The following is a 20,001-nucleotide window of genomic DNA, read 5'->3' on the forward strand; positions in this document are numbered from 1 at the left end:
AATACTGATAAAGTGATAAGCAATAAGCTCCAGGTGGTACTGACCTCGTAATGTCCTATGTATATTATTGTGTGTGTGTGTGTGTGTGTGTTTTTCGTGTGTACATCGCGTAATCCGACTCGTCAGATTTCTCACGTGAATACACATAGGTAGTGTACTGTGTAGTGCATTCTACAGATAAAATTATTTTCCGTTCGATGGCATGAACTAGGAAAGAAACTTATTTTATTGTTTTACTCCCGTATTTTATATACAATTATATTGTAACGATAATTCCTAAAACTCAGTCGGTTCTCCAACGGTGTTTTTTGAACAAAATATGGTCCCGATACATCATTTCTTCGCGTCCAAAGTATATGAGTGTGTTTATATTATGTTCAGTTCAAATTAAAAACTGCACACATTTAACCAGCATATTAAATTATGTTTATTGATTTTCCAATCAGTTGTTTCAATATATAAGCTGTTGCCGTGTTTTGTTCACACACCTCTGAAATATGTTAAAATTTGATGACTATAATATCAAATAATGTTGGTTTGTCACAAACAACACGTTTTATATTCTGTTAAAATATATTCGATTTTATTCTAAGTATTCTAGGTAAAAGTGTTAAAATATGTTTTCTTGATATCTGAAGTTATTTGAACAAATTCAAAACAGTTTTCGACGGGGGTTAATTGATTTAATTAAGTAGTATCGGTATCTGTGTTATATTTCTTGAATTAAAACGAACTTGGAATAAGTGAAAATTAATTTTCTTCTCAGTTATTATCGACGAACACGATTTTGGTAGACGTATTAACAACAGTTGTTAATTTCATGTTTAAAGTTATGCAAAAAATGACTATTAAAATGTTTTAAAAAATATATAATATACCTATAATAGATACTATACACAATATTTCATAACACGATAGTAATATATACAATTTTTTGACTAATATCAACACAATATAAAACACAATAACATACAATAAGAACTTAGCCATATTAATATTGGGCCATAAAGAAATTTATTTCTCTCGAACACAACAATAAATTATAGCTATTCAATTAATTTTTGTAAAAAAGCAATCCGTCTGAATATGTTTAACTTGTGCAGTTTATATTTAAGTCAATCTAAAATATTTTTACAGAGGCATATTGTACAATGTCAAATATTTTAGAACATATATTGTTATATTTGTGCACTAAAATAAGTGTCTTTATCCAATAAGAAAAAAAATATATAAAACGGTTGTTTGTTTAATCAATAATATTTGGCAAAGTGATTAAATCTACTTTACATGAAAATATAAGCACAACTTTTTTCTTCTTCAAATAACACACTTATCATATTATCTGTGCCAATACCAATAAGAGTTCAATTGTTTCGAAATCGAAATGTTTTCATTAGGAACTGTGTTATAGCATTAAATTCTATCAAAAAATAATAATAATTAATGGATGCAATCATCTCATGTGTGTAACATTTGACATCCTAAATTTGTGTATATTATTCATTTATAATAATCCTCAGTCGATATCGTCGTTGTATTTGTGTTAATCACGCAATTAATAGCTTTGAACATACCTAGTTGTACCTATAACTAATATGATATATTCATGTTCCAAACGCAAATGTCATAAAAATATTTTTTAAATGTTATGATTTAAAATATATATACAATTCTTGTTAAAGGATTTTTATTCTTACTTCATCCCAGTGAAGCATTCATTATGAAATATAATAATAGTTATTAATACGATTATATTATATAAATTAATTTTTTTATACACTTAAGGTAATATATAACTCTCGCACCTATTAAAACGTGTTTCATCCACGGTCATGTGATGATAAATTATCATATTTATAATAATAATCATCTTTAGTATTAATCTTAACTAAAAGTGTCCACCCGACACGAATTATATTAATATCATACGATAGCGTGGTTCATTATTATTTATTAAGTTTAATCGTGCTGTATCAAAATTATTCATAACAGTGATTTGTAGTTACCTATATTTCACTAGTTAATAAATTTAAGCTTGAGCTATTCGGCTGGGAGTTATCGTCTGATATAAAAATTGTATTAATATTTCATATTATCGTGAAACGAATGCATTTTTATTTAGACCAATTAAGAATAGGTCATAACGATTTTAAATAAGTAGGCCATAGCGCATGTACCTACTCAATCTCGAAAACAAAATGGTCAGAGTTCCGTATATTTTGTTTCTTTAATTATATATTTTACGCTCGAAGTTGTAATCGTTTTTATTTGGACCTAAAGTTTAGTTTTTGAAACGTTTTCATGGCTTAGAAAGTTGTTAGACGATTTCATCATTCAATCTTACATAGATTGCCCACTCAAAAGTTGCTGAAAAGACACATTATAAAACGTGATGTAACTTGGGCATGTGTCCTCTGCGTAATCACTGTTCGGATAAAATAAAGAAGACGTGACGATGATATGTCTGGGATTAAAGTTAAGAGTTATCCAATCGGATCTGATATATATAGCTATTAACTCTGTAATGCATGCGTGTCTATGTCTGGACTTTGGACTAAATGTGCGTAATCTGGTGAATCAATCAGATATAATAGTTGTGTCGAAATAACATGTCAAATCTGAACAGAGTTTGTATGAAAAGCGGGAGTGCCGCACTTAGCCGAATTCGAGTAAATGTATAAGCACCCGATAAAAGGATACTATTTTTAATATAATATAATTAAATCTCCAGCTGGTTATTCTGAGCGATTTCTAATGTGATTATCAACCAACTAAATCTTATCGTATTGGTATTATTTTTGAAAAAATAAACAGTAGCCTGAAATTCAAATTTATACCAAAATACCTCCTCAAGCGCAACTGGTGAAGAGATCTTCTTAACTTCTAAAATATACCATAGTATTCATACATTTTACCTTAAATCACTGTAAAAAGTGATTCGATTGTGAGTCTTCCTTCAAGTTATTCAAAGCTTAAAATATTTTATATTATTCTTACTACACCATGTTTACTTATTGTATATAGTGTACAGATTGCAAATTTTCAATAAACGCCAAATATTTATAGGCATATGAAAATTTTCATTTTTTACATCACACACTACAGAGTACAGACTGACGTAAATTATTAATATTCTTCAAGACAATTTGTTCTCCTTTTCCTCCTATCCTACCAGTAACCACTATAAAAAAAATCAAGAAATATTTTAATTAGAGGTTTTAATAACAAAATTTATGGGTTTGGAGAAAGGGATGACCAAATAAGTGTTACTCCCATCCTGATATTTCTAAATACACTAATTAGTCCTTTCAGGCGCATACCTATACTTACTGTGTGAATTACTAAATCTGGTCCTATTATTTATATTTTTTGTGTGACATGCAAAATAATGGTATTATACAGAAATAGTTTATTGCCTTAGCATTTTTTTTTTTTAAATTATTTGCATTGACACTGTATTTTACCTACGCATGTACGTTCTTTATATTTCAGGCCTGCACTGGTGCGATTGTTTGATAAATAAATATTATATCAAACAGTACAGGTGTCTTTCTGTTCGACCATAACGCAATAAGCAGATGACGTGCGTTACAATATTGAATATAATGTATATAATAAAAATTATAATATTGTATGCGTCCTGATTGGACGTCGTCGAACTTTTCGGGGGACGCTAAAAATAAATAAAAGCTGCGTAGATCCAGTACACCAGTGTAATCCGATTTGAATAAGCGTGCACGTCTTATATGTATATACACGCCGCTCATCTACATGCATAACAAATAATATTGTGATTATCCTGACTAAAAGCGTATAACAATATATCGTCTACCTGTAGATATATTGTGCATGTACCTATATGTAAATCATTTTAAAGTGCATTGGCACAAATAGCTGGATGGAGCATTCTTATTTATTTTCACGTCGCACATTATTTACATAGATATCGTAATATAGCACGTGTAATTTTATTATATAGTGATATGATATTATATATATATTATATGTAATAGTATAATCACACATCAGTGTAAATAGATAATTTATTGAATAATGGCCACCACTCGTGGTGTATAATAACGACAATTATAACGTCCGGTGTAATTAAATGCGATGAAAATAATTCATATCGGGATTTTTATGGTATTTTATTATTTTCGATCTGACACCGATTTAAAAGTTACTCCGCGATCACTATAATATCAAATATTGTTATAATAATATTACTATTATTGTATGTCTGCAAGAGCCATATCTATATAGCGTGAGGCGAACGATGCATTTGACTCGTCGTAGTTCGTACAATTTATGATATTTATTTACTTAGATATATTTTTATATTATTTGCTGCAGATACGTATACCGTATACGTACCGATGTACCATATTTAGTTATTTTGAGAAACACCGTAAATAAGATTTGATTTGTTTATATAAAGAAAAAAGTCATTTTTTAACTGTTGGCTAGTGCTAAATAACATTATTATTTACGCATTATTATTAAACATAGTTTAGTAAGCGCGTCTTTAAAACTAAGTGGATAATTTATTATTTAATTAATGAAACATAATATCTAAATAAATACATTTATATAGACCATATAGTCTTCTCTACTAGGCTCTAGGTAATCGTGATATAGACTTCTTAAAAGATTTATGGTTTTTCTCTATTGATAAAAACGAACTCGAGTGCGTTGCACAAATCATTTGCCAACTTGAGCATAAAATATAATAAAGATATAATTGTTAACGAAATTATTGAAGAGTTAATGTATATTAAACATGAGACATTATCAGTATATTTTACAAGTATCGAATAAACTTTGTTTTTGTATTTACTACGAAGTACGAATAATTATAAACTTCGAGAATCTTTTCAGAATATTGGAATTACCATTAGAACTTTTGCCACAATACGTCCACAATTACAAAAGCCACATATAAAAGAAGTTTCAGTTAACTTAAATTAATTAAAAGAAAATTTCGATAAGATTTATAATGAGCTAAGTGAGATTACTTAGCATGTGAGTATATAATGTAATTTCAATAGGAACGAAGATTTTGAATAAATTGAATTATGATGAATTGACTTCATTGACATTAAATCAACAGAAATAATTCGCAAATATTATCTATTTTTGTTTTTATTAAATACTTCAAATGGCAAAAACAATTAATGTTTTGTTTGTAATATATATATTCATTTTGGTAAATATTTATATAGTAATAATATAAAAAAATCAAATCTTATTTTTAATTAAAATAATTTGCAATCTACATATCATACAATATAATTAATATTTCGAAGGAGCTGGATATTATATCGACTGTCCTATTTGGTTAATATATAATACATATTGTATTATACTATAACATATTATACATGGTTGGGTGTTTTGGTCTGGATCCAAATTGAGTGTGTGTTTTTTGCGTAGTTTGAGGAAGTGAGAGAAAGAAGCATTTTGAACAGGATTTCCTCAAATATTTTAGAAAAAGTTGGGCAACGACTTATAGATATGTATGAAGCAAGATCTTATAATAGTTTGTTGAGTTTAAAAAAAAAAAAAACTAAATCTAAAATATTATTTAGAATATTTAAAATTGTTTTGATATAACTTCTAAAAATCAGTTAGTTGAATTTATTTGATTCATTTTGAGATACCATAAATAAGATTTGATTTGTTTAGACAAAGAAAAAGACGCATTTCTTAACCATTGGCTAATGCTAAATAATATTTTTCTGTACGACTCTGCAGGTATCTGTCTATAACAATAAAAATGTATTATGTTAATTATTTATTTGTTAGATTCCAACGTCAGTAGTACAACACTGATTATACTGTTATATTATTGGATTGGAAAAATGCATTAGTTTATTTATTTATAGTGTTATGATTTATAATTTAGTTACTTGATTTTGTCCTCAATAATATTATGCTTCTTTCATGTGCGTTTTGAAACGCTATGCCATAGAACTAAAACTAGGAAGCTGTAGTACTACGCCCTATATTCTATTTCTTTGACTACTGAGAAAAATGTAAGGTTCGACTTATAATATTTTACCGATTATCATACTTATAGTTGATCAACGAAAACGCAACCAACATAGTTGAACAGCTATTATGGTCTTTTTATTCCCTTTTGCTATTTTTGCGTCACCGATATCGAATTCAAAACACAATAAAAAGGTAATTTGTAGAGATCAAAAATAAAAGGCTGAACGGATGTAGCTTTTTGTCATTAGAGATAAATCAAATTTACGTAAAATCACAAAATATCATCGATTTATTGAGACTCGTTATCACGTTTATGAACTCCAGGAAAAAATAGAAAAAACTCATAGCAGACACAAAATTATAACTTTATTTATTTCAATCACAAAATTATACGTCAACCTATTTATACTCCAGAACTTGAGATGCTCATTATGCTTTATTAATAATCTTATCAAAGTTAAATTTATTTCTATAATTTATTATTATATTTTTAATATTATATTAGGTTATGTTATTATAATATCTTTCACGAAGGTTCAACTTTTCTTTTAACTCAATTCATTAAATTAAAACTTTTTTTATATATATTATATCAAATTAGATTGTTTTTAAGTCTTTATTTCACTTAAAATTAATTACCTAACTTCAAAAGTAACTGAAAAGTATTAACTTTAATTTATTAAGTATTGAATGATTATTTTCTGTTAAAACGGTCGGGCAATGAATAATTGAAACTGACAAAATTATAAACTATTATTAATTTTTGAATTATGCATTTTTTATGAGTCAATTCATTAAAACATGCCTTACTGTAATAATTTATCGTGGTATGCTAATAATAAATTAACACCAAACTAGATTTTATGTAATTGTTTATTTATTTATAATATTTTATCAAATCTCAATTTTGCGTTAACGGTTTAACTATATTTCTATCCTATACTTTACTTACACTGGATTTCAAACGTTCATTAGTTCCCCTATATTTGTTGCAGCAGCTAGTGCAGCTTATGCCATATAACGAACTCGTATAATTTATGTTTGAAGTACGGTTACTGTGGTTTGTTAACGGAAAACCTGTAGCGGAGCAACTGCAGTAATGCGAAAATGAATAAATAAATATAGGTGCCTAACCAAAGCACTTTGTATACGCCACGCCGCCACGGAACATTTTTTCAATTTAAGTTGAAATGCAAATTGAATGACACTCATTATAAATTCGTGTTTAGGTGTAATTTATTATATATTTATAATTTATATACATCGTTGTATTGAGTAAATGGTTTCTCCTTCTTCACCATCATAATCCGAGATTGTCTTGTACCTATACTCGTGTTTAAAAAACGCGTTGGTAGAAAAAATGATACTACGGGCACTTCTTCTTTCTCATCGCCACTCGCTCGCTACTATATTATGAGGTCGACCATCCTTGTTTTTTTTTTTTTTTTTTGTATGTATGTTTATGGTTCAAATTGTATACTAGAAAATGATTTCGGTGCACAGAAGCATAGCGGAAACATGATAAACTTGCGTTTGATCATTCTCTCAAATAATTTCTAGTCTTAATACTTAAAATTTATTTTTAAACATTTTCCCTAATATATAGCTGCAGTGTAGGTGTTATAATATTATACAGGGTGATTATATGGTGTTTGTGTGTATACTCCACCTAACATACACCTCCCAACTTTGGCTATATCTTGTAAACGGATTAACGAAAAATGAAAATTTAAACGTGAAAATTCATTGAAAAAATAGCCTTTTTAGTTTATGAAATTTTAAGTATAGGTCGTCATTTAAAAATCAAAAGTTGATAATGGTTAACCTGATAATTATAAGGGTGAAAATATTTAGAAAATATATAGTTCTAGAACAAGATGGTTCTAAAATTTTGAAAAAAATAAATTTGAAAAAGTCAATAGCTTTTGATAAAAAAAATCACCCTGTATTATTATCGTTTTGCTGGAAATAAAATCATAAGTATTACACTTCAATGGAACAGTTTTATTTGGATTACTCACCAAAACTTTTAATTACATACTTTTATTCTTCCAAGGACTACCCATAACAATTATGTGCAATATCACAATAATATAAATAACTTAATTTTTATACGTAACATTATAATAACTATTCATTTAGGGTGTAACTATATATTACAACTAAATTACTTATTGTAGGTATAAATTAAATTAATATAACTTCAGTTCAGACTCAAAATGTAGCCAGTTGTTTTGATTGCTATAAGTTAAAGGCGATTTTCATTATTTTTCACACTCAGTCCGTTGGTGTTTTCGATTGGTGGAACCAAAATTATGAGTGTCTGACGTGCGTATATTGTTGATTTTGATCCGTGTTCGAAGCTTTGTCAGTTTATTAACAGCTGGAATCGTTAGTCATTATTCGGTGGAAAACGGAATATGGTGTAATATCTATAGTAACTAGTTACGCCCATATTATGTATTTATTTAATATATAGAATCCGGCTATTATTATTATAAACCAACATACAACACTCAAAATCCATATTGCCAATGACATGATCCATGTACCGTGGCTATAAAAAAATATAATTATAATTATAATTTCAGTGAAATCCAATATACACCTTAATTTCAAATCATACAATACACAACCAATTGAACTACAATGCCTGTTCTGAACATTGCATCAATACCTACTGTGCAGGGCGATTCACTATAAGGATGCCTCACCCCAATTTTCCTCGTTAATAATGAATTTATTTAAATCCTGATGTGTGGAATTTTTAAGTTCCTAAGCTAAAGGACTATAATATTTTGAATTATTTAGACTTATTATACATTACATACAATATATTTAGTCTCGTAGCGATACAACTTTTTTTTTCAAATAAGAACCAGCTTTATTTACAGTAAGTTATTAAGCTGCAGATATATGTTGATGTAACTAAACGAAAATCCAAGCGAGTGGTTTTTTTAGTTATTAAAATGTATATTGGTACTCCTAACAATTAAATTTTTTAGTTTTACAAAAATATAATTGGATCTATTATTTATATTTAACTTCGACTATTTTTAATTCTAAATGTATTAATAATATTAGGTTATTACTGAACGGTATAAAATCGTAAAGCTCTCCATATTTTCATAACCCATTATCATGGATCTACTAAGTATATATTTGAATGCTTTAAAAATCAGAATTTGAATAAATTTATTATTAACAAGGGAACTAACGAGGGGTGAGCGCATTCTTGGTGAATCGCTCTGTGCGTAACATTATGTGGCATATATATTATTATTATATTTCATGGGTCGTCTCGAAGGCCTCCGTGACAAAGCTGAGGTTATGGGTGGGTTCGACATCCATAGGCACGCCCATCGAAATTTTAAGTTTTTATTTTAACTTCCTACATGCAATTGCTGTTAAAAATCACGGTTTTGGCTTTAAGAGCAACTGACACTTTTTTCTTGGTTACTGCCTTATTGTCAAGAATGAAAAATGGTCGTGTCGTATTTATAGAGAAAAACATTTATAATGCAAATGTTATCATCATTTTTCAAAAAATTATATAATCTTTTAATGATATTTCAACCAAATTACTGGTAGGCAAGTAGGTATATAGAAACAGACCGAACATTTGCCGCGATGATTGAAAGACGGGGTCATGCCAAACAAATTCACAAGAGAGATAGCTTGAGTTTTATAGTGAAATTGGGAGAAATGATACTATCCCGAGGAAAACCAATTAACAAGCACCGCCTGCTTTCACGCGTTATCATTCCTTTAATGCTCCGTCTATTTTTATCAAAAATCTATGCTTATAGGTGCAAAAATAAAACTAATTGGTTTGTATTATGTATAATATTTCATAAATAAAAAGATTTTAAGTATTCAATACACGCACGAATTTATTGAATGATTAATAATATCGTATTGCGATAAACTTTTTTGAATCAAATAATAAAAAAGTAATTTTGAATTTTAAATCTTATATATAAAGTTAATTTTATTAATTTCAAATAAAAATAGAAGATGCATAATGTATTGTTCAGTTAAAAATTAAATCATGTTCAAAAAATATTGATGACAGGTATAATGTGTGAATAACCAGGTATTAAAATAAAATATGTATTAATAGAGTATAAAATATTATAAGACAATAAAATTATGTGTAGATAGAATCTACACAAAACAATTAATGCTAAATTAAATTTCATTTATTTATTTTTACATTTTTATTTCACCAGCACTGTGTAAAAACGCTTTATCACGGAATATGGATCGGACATTTAAGCGCCAACTGTATTTTATCGCTAAATATATATTATTATCGTCGTCGTGACTTATGGCGGATCGCATTCGAATACGATGACAGATGAGTGTGCTATGGCTCAATTCGATTTAATCGATATTATCTTAAACGTATAGCTTAGCTATAAGCATATATAGCCGAATGAATCGCGAGGAGATGTGAAAAAAAAGACAAGCTCGTCTCCATAAATCAATTTAATCGCCTTGTGTATAATATGATACACGGTGAATCGCTAAACATTATCCACCCTGCACCGAGGGCCGTCAACTAAGACTTTATTATCACTCAAACTCTCAGAAAGCTTTGAAGTGCCACGGTGGTGGTTGTATATAATATTATAATACCTACTGGCGCGTGCGTTAATGATGCCATTCACATTTGACACAAAATTTTCATATTTCCAAACTATACCACATACCTCTACAGGGTGATTCACCAATAATTCTCAGCCTCTTTTATTCTTTAATAATGAATTTATTCAAAATCTGATTTTTGGAATCTTAAAAATATATTCAAAGACCATATTTTTAAATTCGTAAGATTTTTGCACCACTTAAAGAGTTTTCTGTGGTGATACAAACTTTTGATTTTTCATATTAAAACCCCCTCTTTTTACTGTAAACTTTTAGCGGATAATTGTTTTGAACATTTTGATGTATTGAAATCAAAATTCAAACGAGTTATTTCCTAGCTATTGAAATGATTGTACTAAGAATAATAGTCCTTAAAAATTGTTTTGCATAAGTTACTTAATATAATAAGTATAAATTAAACGTATTATTGGAATTTGTATTTATAATATTTAGGTAGTTTTTACAAATCATTTTTATACTGATAGATTAATACCAATGACTAATATTTTCAAATCCACCATAGATCACATATATTATAAACCTATATCATGGAACTTTTTTCCTTAGAACACAAAGTTAAATAACTCAAAAACTACATAAGAATTATCCGCTTAATAATTTACAGTAAAAAATTAGGGTTATCATCAGAAAAAAAAAAGTTTGTATTGGCCACAGGACACTCCTTAAAAAGTGGTAAAAAAATCTCAAAAATTCGAAAATATGGTCTTTGAGTATAATTAAAGATTCCAAAAAATCAGATTTTTAATAACTCCATTATCAAAGAAAAAAGGACGAGAATATGCATGGTGGATCACCCTGTATATTATATATTTTAATATTGTGTATTATTCAGCAGCTTCACGGGAATTCCGATACGGTTCGTAAATAATAATCGCGAGTATAACTTTATGATAATATGCCAACGCCCAACACGGTATATGATGGTTATATATTATTATTTCACTTCAAACAAAATAATAAACTTGCAGATATCATCAAACCTCAGTCAGCTGCAGCTACTGTTTCGACGTATATCATCGTAGTCATGACGAAATAACAAGGTATGATCACAACTTTGTAATACGCATAGTACTTTTATTATCAGAAATAGGAGTGGGAGTCTTCCTCGGCTTTTCATTGGTCCTTGATATTATGCCGGTAAATTACTTTAAAATATAAGCCAATCAAACGACGAGGATTTCTCCTGCCCTATTCTGCGTAGTCTAAACGAAATCCAGTTTGCTGTGATAATACCTTGTTATTTCGTCATTGGCATAGTTACAGTTATTTGCTTAATAAAATTATGGTTTACTTAAATCGAAACGTCGTCGATAGCGTACAAATTTAAAAATCACAATATCGGTCATCGGACACAATTATTATATAGCCATCGTTGAGGTTATTCAAATAAGTTTTTTTCACGTCTGCGCTAAAAGTTTATTTTTCGATGACGGTTAAAGCGTCGGAAAGTGACCTTTTTCCGTCCAGTGGGTGGTAAATTAGGAATCCCCAAAGCTCCTGGTGGTAAAACGGAAATCCCTAGAAATTGCTGATTGTATCATGCCTGCACATCCAGGCGCTGAAATCTATACCACGTTCCATACAAAACTTAAACTTTTGATTAGGTACATTTTATATTCATATTATTATAACCTCCTTGCTTGAAGCGTAATCACTAATCAATTTAGCATATTTAATTTTCACTGTTCCTCTAGATAAGCGCACTGTTACCGTTTATCTTATCGACCTGCAGCTTATAACTTATGAATGTTATAGGTACCAAAATAAAATAATATTTTCTTCAATGAAATAATGTTCGTAAAATGTATGTTTAGACTTTTTTACTTACAATTATATAAATAATAAACAATATACGTGCGTATATATAATGTATAATATATAATATAATATGCGTTGTTGGGAAATTAATTAAATTAAAATACCAGAAAGTATTGTAGGTACATATAATGAATAAGAGAAAAAGAAGGATGATAATTAATAGTTATGGACTTCAAACATCATATTTTATCAATATAAAGAAAAATACCGAAGTTTTTTTAATACTAGTGTACCAAGCGAAATAGTATGTACATTAATTATCATTAGCGACACTCAAAATATATTGACAATCACTCTATACAATATGTCGCCCACATTTTGTATGACGAACAATAATGTATATAACAATAAGTTTTACGTATTCGGATATACAAATCATATAATTCAATGATGACATGTTCTTATTTTTAAAAACCATGTAAACATTATTGAGAAATCCAACAAGCCAAGGAAAAAGTGTCGAAATATGTTTTGGAGATCAACCATACTATATATAATATGAAACGGAGTACAGTCGGAAACTTGGCCGCCACTTCATGCCAGTCAATTGCATATCATCTCTAGTTGACGCAAGTGAATCAAGCAAATGTGGGAGATACAAAGTGACCAAATACTTAAAATAAATTGCCAGTAATATTACTAATATTATTATGTTTGCATGAATGTACACTGTACATATTATTATTCGGAGAATAAATCGCAGAAAATATAAACGATCAGCCACAAAATAAGTACTACAAAGACAACTGCAACAGACAACATTTTGGGCGGGTTGTCAACTTTGAATTTGAAAATACCGGGCCAAGGGTACAAAAAGTCATCATTTTCAGTGCCACATACGACAACGACATAATAGGTACAAGGTAGTGCATATTAATCATACTACTTATAAAAATTTCAAAGTTGACGATAGACATCTGAAGTCATTAAGATTATAAGATTTATTAACAGTATAATATCTGATAACCAATTTCCCAAAAAACGATAAAATATTTATATCTAAACTCTTGATCAGATATGGGAATACCGGTTTTTTATTATTTTACAATCATTACATTGAAAATACAGGCTTTTTATAGGTTAATACTTGCAACCGGCTTTTTAAGTTTATGGATGTAAAATACTGGCTGGTTGGCAACTCTATGGGTATCCAGTACTCACTACCAACTTATTTTCGTGAATATTATTATTAAATATGTATTAATATATTATAATATTGCTATTTATTACATTATTTATATAAAACATCACATTAATAACTGTTTGGGAAAAAAAAATTGTGTAATTTTATATTATCGTAGAGGTCACTCTGGCATGTTCATATCTTCCGTTTGCATAGAGTAGCTATACAATATACCTCTTTACGTCATATTCTTACTATGATATTATTATGTATAATTATATTTCATTTGGACTTGTATAGCTTATACTTTCGCTGGTTTATTTAAGACAGGTACCAATACTTTTGACTTAGTTAACACTCTTGGAACATTTTTAACAGTAAAGCAATCTAGTCTGTAATAGCAAACATACTGATATTTTAATACATCAATTGGTTTTTTGTTTTTTTAAGTGTGTTCTTAGTTAACGTGAATATAATGATTATTTTACTTGATAAAATATGTACGTGGTATGAGACAGTTTCACGCAAAAGTCTTCGTGGAATTCTGTTTCGTTTCTGCAGAAGAATATGTTACTATAGAATTATACGTAAGCATAAAATAAACTTATCCTCTCTTGGTGATTTCTGTCCTCATTATCACGGCGTTTACCACGGAAATCCTGCAGAATGTTAAGTAAAATGTATACTGTATTACTGTTAAAGCATGATAATGAGAGACTAATGATGTTTTTAGTAAAAGAAATTATTTTAATACATGTGATTTTATGATGTGGAGCAGTGAGGAAGGCATATAGGTATATACGTATGAGACAATAGACAAAAAGAAATCCCGACTAATGTCATTATATCCACTCGTGAGGTCCTCAATTATGGTGTTATTATTTTATAATCTCGTCGCGATTCAAAACTGCAAAATTATAAAATTTCGCGAATAAAGCGTTGTCGTTGAAACCTAAAATACGACATTATTGCGATGGAGAGGAAAGAGATGAAACAGAAATAGAATATGAAGAGAATGAAAAATTTCAATCTGCCAACGTTACCGCGGTACATAAACACAAAACCATGTGTTGACGTAAGGTATTGATACCTGTTGTACATTGTATACTGTTGAAAAACAGATTCGAAACCCTTTTTAGCGTAATAACCGCATACAAAAGAGAACGTCTATCGTGTAGGCAATAATATTTGGCATTTCTATTTTTATTTATGATATCATCATCATATTATTGTTAATATTGTACCTGCCCATTTTACACACTTGAGTTGAGCCTTTCGGCGAATAAAATATGTTTTATCTTAAATGTTCCTATTCCATGTGAGATGTGAGTAAAACGATCAACTAAAAATAATTTCGAAAATATGTTTCGATCGATATGAGGCGTTGTGATGAAATTAAATAGTCTTATCCAAAATTAAAATCAATCTGGGAACAAAATATCTATAATAATAATAAAAATAATAATGTATCCTATTATAATAATATCTATCATTGCTGTTTAATCGTGTATATAATGTGCAAACAAACACTGTGTATGCACGATAATATTCATATATATATATATACGATAAAATAATAGGTACTACCGTCCCACGTCATCGCTTGTCGTATAAAATGACGTTGGATGTAATGTTTTTGTTTTTTACGACTCTTCGGGACTATATTAATGGATTGTTTCAACCCTGCCCACGGTGTCGTAGTTGAATTTCCCGAAAGACACGCCACCGGGTCTGGAAACCTGCCGAGTGTGAGGCAAACGCAAAGACGGATTACGTGAGCGATAAACGGACGTCGACGTGTTGATCGATCGACTGTCGACGACGAACTCTCAGTAAGTTTTTGTATGTGTGTGTGTGTGTGTGTCAGTTATCGTACACTGTTCGGTCGGCGACACGAAGTCGGATAGGATTCGGTCTGAAGTTAAGTAATTGAATGAAGAAAACTACGACGATGATGATACGTATTATTGTCACGGTGATCTTCGGTGGCGACCGTTTTGCGATGTACGTTGTAAGATATTTCAGGCTATCATAAAAGTACATGTAATATATATAATGTAATGCACCAGCGAGGACGTCTGTCTGTAGATATTTTAAATTTTAAATTTATTGTTTATACATACGCGTCATGGTGTATTAAATCGTCGGTGTGATCATCGTCAATTCTATGGCACGACATTTGAAATACCCTGTTTGAAGTACATGCCAACGATAATTATTATTTAGGATTAGAATTTTATTGCGATTTATTAATTTTGATTTTTTTAACAAGTTGAAATATTGCAAGGGAAAATATGTTTCAAATTATACCTATACACTTCACACTGATTGGCTCAATTTTTATTTTTAACTTTTAGAACTTTTTTTAATGATTTGAAGGGATTAAACATACATTATCGACCCCGATGACGGGATGTAGACAACAAATAATTGAAAACAAAAATTTCAAAATAATTTATTTGAAAAATAATCGAATTTTATATATTTTATCGTTGTTGTTTCTTAAATACTCCAACAAACCACCGTTACTATTAAGATTGGTGCCTTGATTGTATGTCAACCTTATCATAATTAAATACAGAAATCAACTTATATTCCGCATTGAGTATCCCAAATTCAAAAATCTCATGTTTTTAATTAATTAACGCAAGATAATACTTTTATGAAATACACTTGTACATAGATATTTCAATATTTGTATCATCACACTGGAAATTACCTTAAATGCATTCACGGCAAATGCATGTTGTGAACTGACTTACAAGTCAATGATGGTTATAAGATTACAGTCGAGCCAAAAGCTCAACAATTATGTTAGGTATATAAATAATTTCATATAATAAGTAATTCAAATACTCGCGAAGTCAATTCAAAACTAAAATTGTAACGGTTACATGGTTTAACATACATATTTTGAAAACCTTTATCCTCAAAATTAAATCCATTAGGTTAAAATTGTGAAAGGTATTTTTAGCATATAACTCCCCTAATCTACGATGTCATGACTATTATTAATTACCACCGGTAGGTCTATGTGCGAATCAGCTACATTCTTCAAGTAATTCAAATCATATATTTTAATGAATTTAGCGTCTTGGCACTCAAAAAAAGTTTAACTTAACTATACGCCAAGTTGCTGTTCAATAAATGTCATATTTATACGAGTTCATCATATGTTTATCAATTATGAAAACAAAAGTACTCAGCACACACTAAAATGGTATTATGAAAGATATTGGTTTTTCTCAAATAATTGTAAAGAATAAATTATAAAATACTGAAAAATTAGTAATTTATATTCATGTGTTTTAAACTTTTAAATCATAATTTTAATATAAAACGATTAAAATGAAAAGTTCATTCTACACCCACATTGCTAATCATTATCAAAAGCTACATTTTTTTCTAAGTTTGATAAAATTATTTGTTATTAAGAAGTTCATGTTTGGTGCGATACTGTCGATGTGTCAAACTTTTCAGTAGATAATTCTTAATTCTAATACGCCACTAAGAAATAAGATTGATAACTACTTCGACATAATTTTTAAAATCTTATAATGAAGTGTTGAATATTAAAATTAAGTTATAATAAGAACGTTGAAATTATTAAATCACCAATCTACAACCTATAGAAATATCGTAGTTTAATACAAATAGATACTATGCGTATAAGCATGAAAAATTGTTGGTAAACATTAAACACCTTATTACTTATTGTTTTTTATTGTAAACAGATTGCATATATTTAAATTAAAAAAATATATATATATTAAACATAAAACCTATCAATAATTATTATGTATTTGTATGGTTACAGTAATTTTCCGGCTATGGATAAATTAGAAAAAGGCCCTAAAGAAATATTTTCACCAGAAATTCAAAAGGTAAGCATAGCGAATGATTTTTAGAATGATCAAAAATCTATGACCTTTAAAAAATTTTATGTTTGCAGGATTTGTTGCTTTTGGAAGAGCAAGAAGGATCGGTTAATTTCAAATTCGGCGTACTGTACACAAAACCCAGCCAACTAACCGACGACGAGATGTTAAGTAATGGTAAGTGTTTGATAATTTTAAATAATATAATATATCACTTATAGTAAAACATTTCGTCCCAGAGATGGTATATTCATTAAATCCATTTTTTCAGAACCCATCTGTTAAGAATAATGTTTTTTAATGCAATTAAATAATATACAATTATTGTAACACGGCGTTCTTTAATAAGCAATTAAGCTACACCCCACAAGTAAGGGGATACTTAACTTTTTTCGTACATTTCCATCATAAAATTAAATTGGCCAAATCTACGCGAAACCACAACACTATAACATCAAAGGTTTTGATTTCAACTAATTTAGTGTCATCTCAAGCTCGTCAAATATTCATTTATGCTGTTTGCAGAAAGCTGAAAATGTATTACAGAGTTTTTAAATTGACTGTTGACATCATTGGATTACATATTATTTTATTTCCGTCACGTTTGATCTTTTTTTTAGTTAATAAGGCTTGAAGTAAATAATATAACCGGGTTGTTTTACATATTACAGTTATATTATTTTATCACAATTCACAATAGTCTTAATTCTATGGATAATAATTCATGTTTACCATGTAGAAGGAATTGATATTTTAAATTACTTAGATTAACTTTGATAGATTTATATCCTTGAAAACGTCAAAATATTTCCCAAGTTTTCCTCTCCAAGTGCTAGTATTATGGTGATTGGGTTCTTAAGAATTCGTCTGAAGCTGCGTTCAACTTGGATCATTCGAATATGACGTGGTACTAGTGGTTAATGGTATGTCACATTATAGTTCGCAATTAGACGTTCTCCTTTGATTATAAGATACAGGTGTCTTAAACAAGAGTTTCCAATACATGTCTTTGCTTGTGCACTTAGAGAGTCACTTATAATGAGTATTTATTCGTCAGACATTGAATTCACCGCGTGTGAGATTAAGTGACTTGGCTTATGGCAAAACAAATTCTAATTTCAGAAAGAGATTTGGAACATTCAGATTTTTTTAGATATTTTCTACAAAGGCGAATGGACTGAGAGATTTTGATGTGTCTTTAAAGATTTTGATGTGTCGGTGGTATTCTTCTACACTTATTATTTTAAAATTATTGTTTATAAATTATAGTTGAAGTTGAAAAAAGATTTTCGTTGAATTTGAGTGGTTAAGTATTGAGTTTTATATTCCACTTTCATAGATGGGATGACGGGTGGGTGTTGTTATTAAATATAAGTGGTTTGAAGTTCATTAGGTCTGATAAAGATTTGTATTTTTCATTGATGGTGAGAGAAATTTTGTGGCTGCTGGATCAGTTTCAGAGTGTTCTAATTGAAGCTCACATTTTTATATATATTTTACGTTAAACGTGATTTTTTGAAATCTGATATAAACATATAATATTATTATCAAACAAACTTTTATCGCTAATTATTAATGATTTATTGTTAATACATTAGTGGAGTAGTCAAGAAACATAAAACATTTTTATCTCTATTTCAAATTACGACCGAACGACTATTAAGGCCCAAACTTTAAAAATAATACCATCTCAAGTATTAAAATTCCTGCTCTAAATATCTATATAATATAAATTATAAAATATAAGCTAATATTATGATTTGCAATTACAGTTGATAGTTTGAAAGTATAAATAAGAATAAGAAATATAAGAAAATATAAAATTATTTTTTTTACTATGAAATGAAATATGACATGTTCCAAAGTTATATTTCACCACACTGCTGCTTTGACACACAACGTCTACGTGTCTAATACGTGTGATATTTTACATATGTTTTTTCAATAACGTGGTGGAAATATTGTATACATTAACGTGCATATACATGGAATACATTATTATGTAGATTCTGCATGCATGGACTCTTTATAAGCTCGTTGTAAACTTTTAATGGACTTGATACACGTGTGTCGGTCCAAAGTTATTTTCTAACAACTATAATATTATTATATATTGTATATATTTTTAAAAAGTTTTTTATTCACGTTGACAGCTCCAAATAATAATTGACTTGTAATTTTTTTTTACTTTTCAATATGATAATAATTGGGTTTTCAGGCTATAATAAATGTAAATCTGAAAATAAATAATGATACTCATATTATTGTTATAATATACAAATTATTTATTAAACTAGATGATTTCTAAAACGTTATTTTTCAACAAAATATAAACGATAATTATTTTCCTCGTCAATCTGAACATTACTAAATAAGTAAATTCTTATACAGAATATTAACCGATATCTTCGATGAGGTTCACTTTTAAACTGAACAACCTAGTAATATTAAATAAATTAACTCAATAAATAGTAATTATTCATTATCGAACCTAAAGATAATATATTAATTGACAGC

The 20,001-nt window shown here is 28.8% G+C and overlaps 1 protein-coding gene across 3 annotated transcripts in view; it reads left to right on the forward strand.

The window, feature by feature from the left end:
* The window catches only part of LOC107166611 (GTPase-activating Rap/Ran-GAP domain-like protein 3), a 370,828-nt gene that overhangs the window by 296,171 nt on the left and 54,656 nt on the right, over positions 1–20,001 (forward strand). For all 3 annotated transcript variants that reach the window (XM_089222594.1, XM_089222595.1, XM_089222593.1), the window contains 2 exons: positions 17,424–17,490; positions 17,559–17,661. In XM_089222594.1, coding sequence (XP_089078720.1) covers positions 17,424–17,490; positions 17,559–17,661 — 170 coding nt within the window. The remainder of the gene's footprint in view (positions 1–17,423; positions 17,491–17,558; positions 17,662–20,001) is intronic.

This window comes from Diuraphis noxia, unplaced genomic scaffold, assembly GCF_037042655.1.
Source record: "Diuraphis noxia isolate RWA-SAM2 unplaced genomic scaffold, SU_Dnox_SAM2 contig0003, whole genome shotgun sequence".
NCBI lineage: Eukaryota > Metazoa > Arthropoda > Insecta > Hemiptera > Aphididae > Diuraphis > Diuraphis noxia.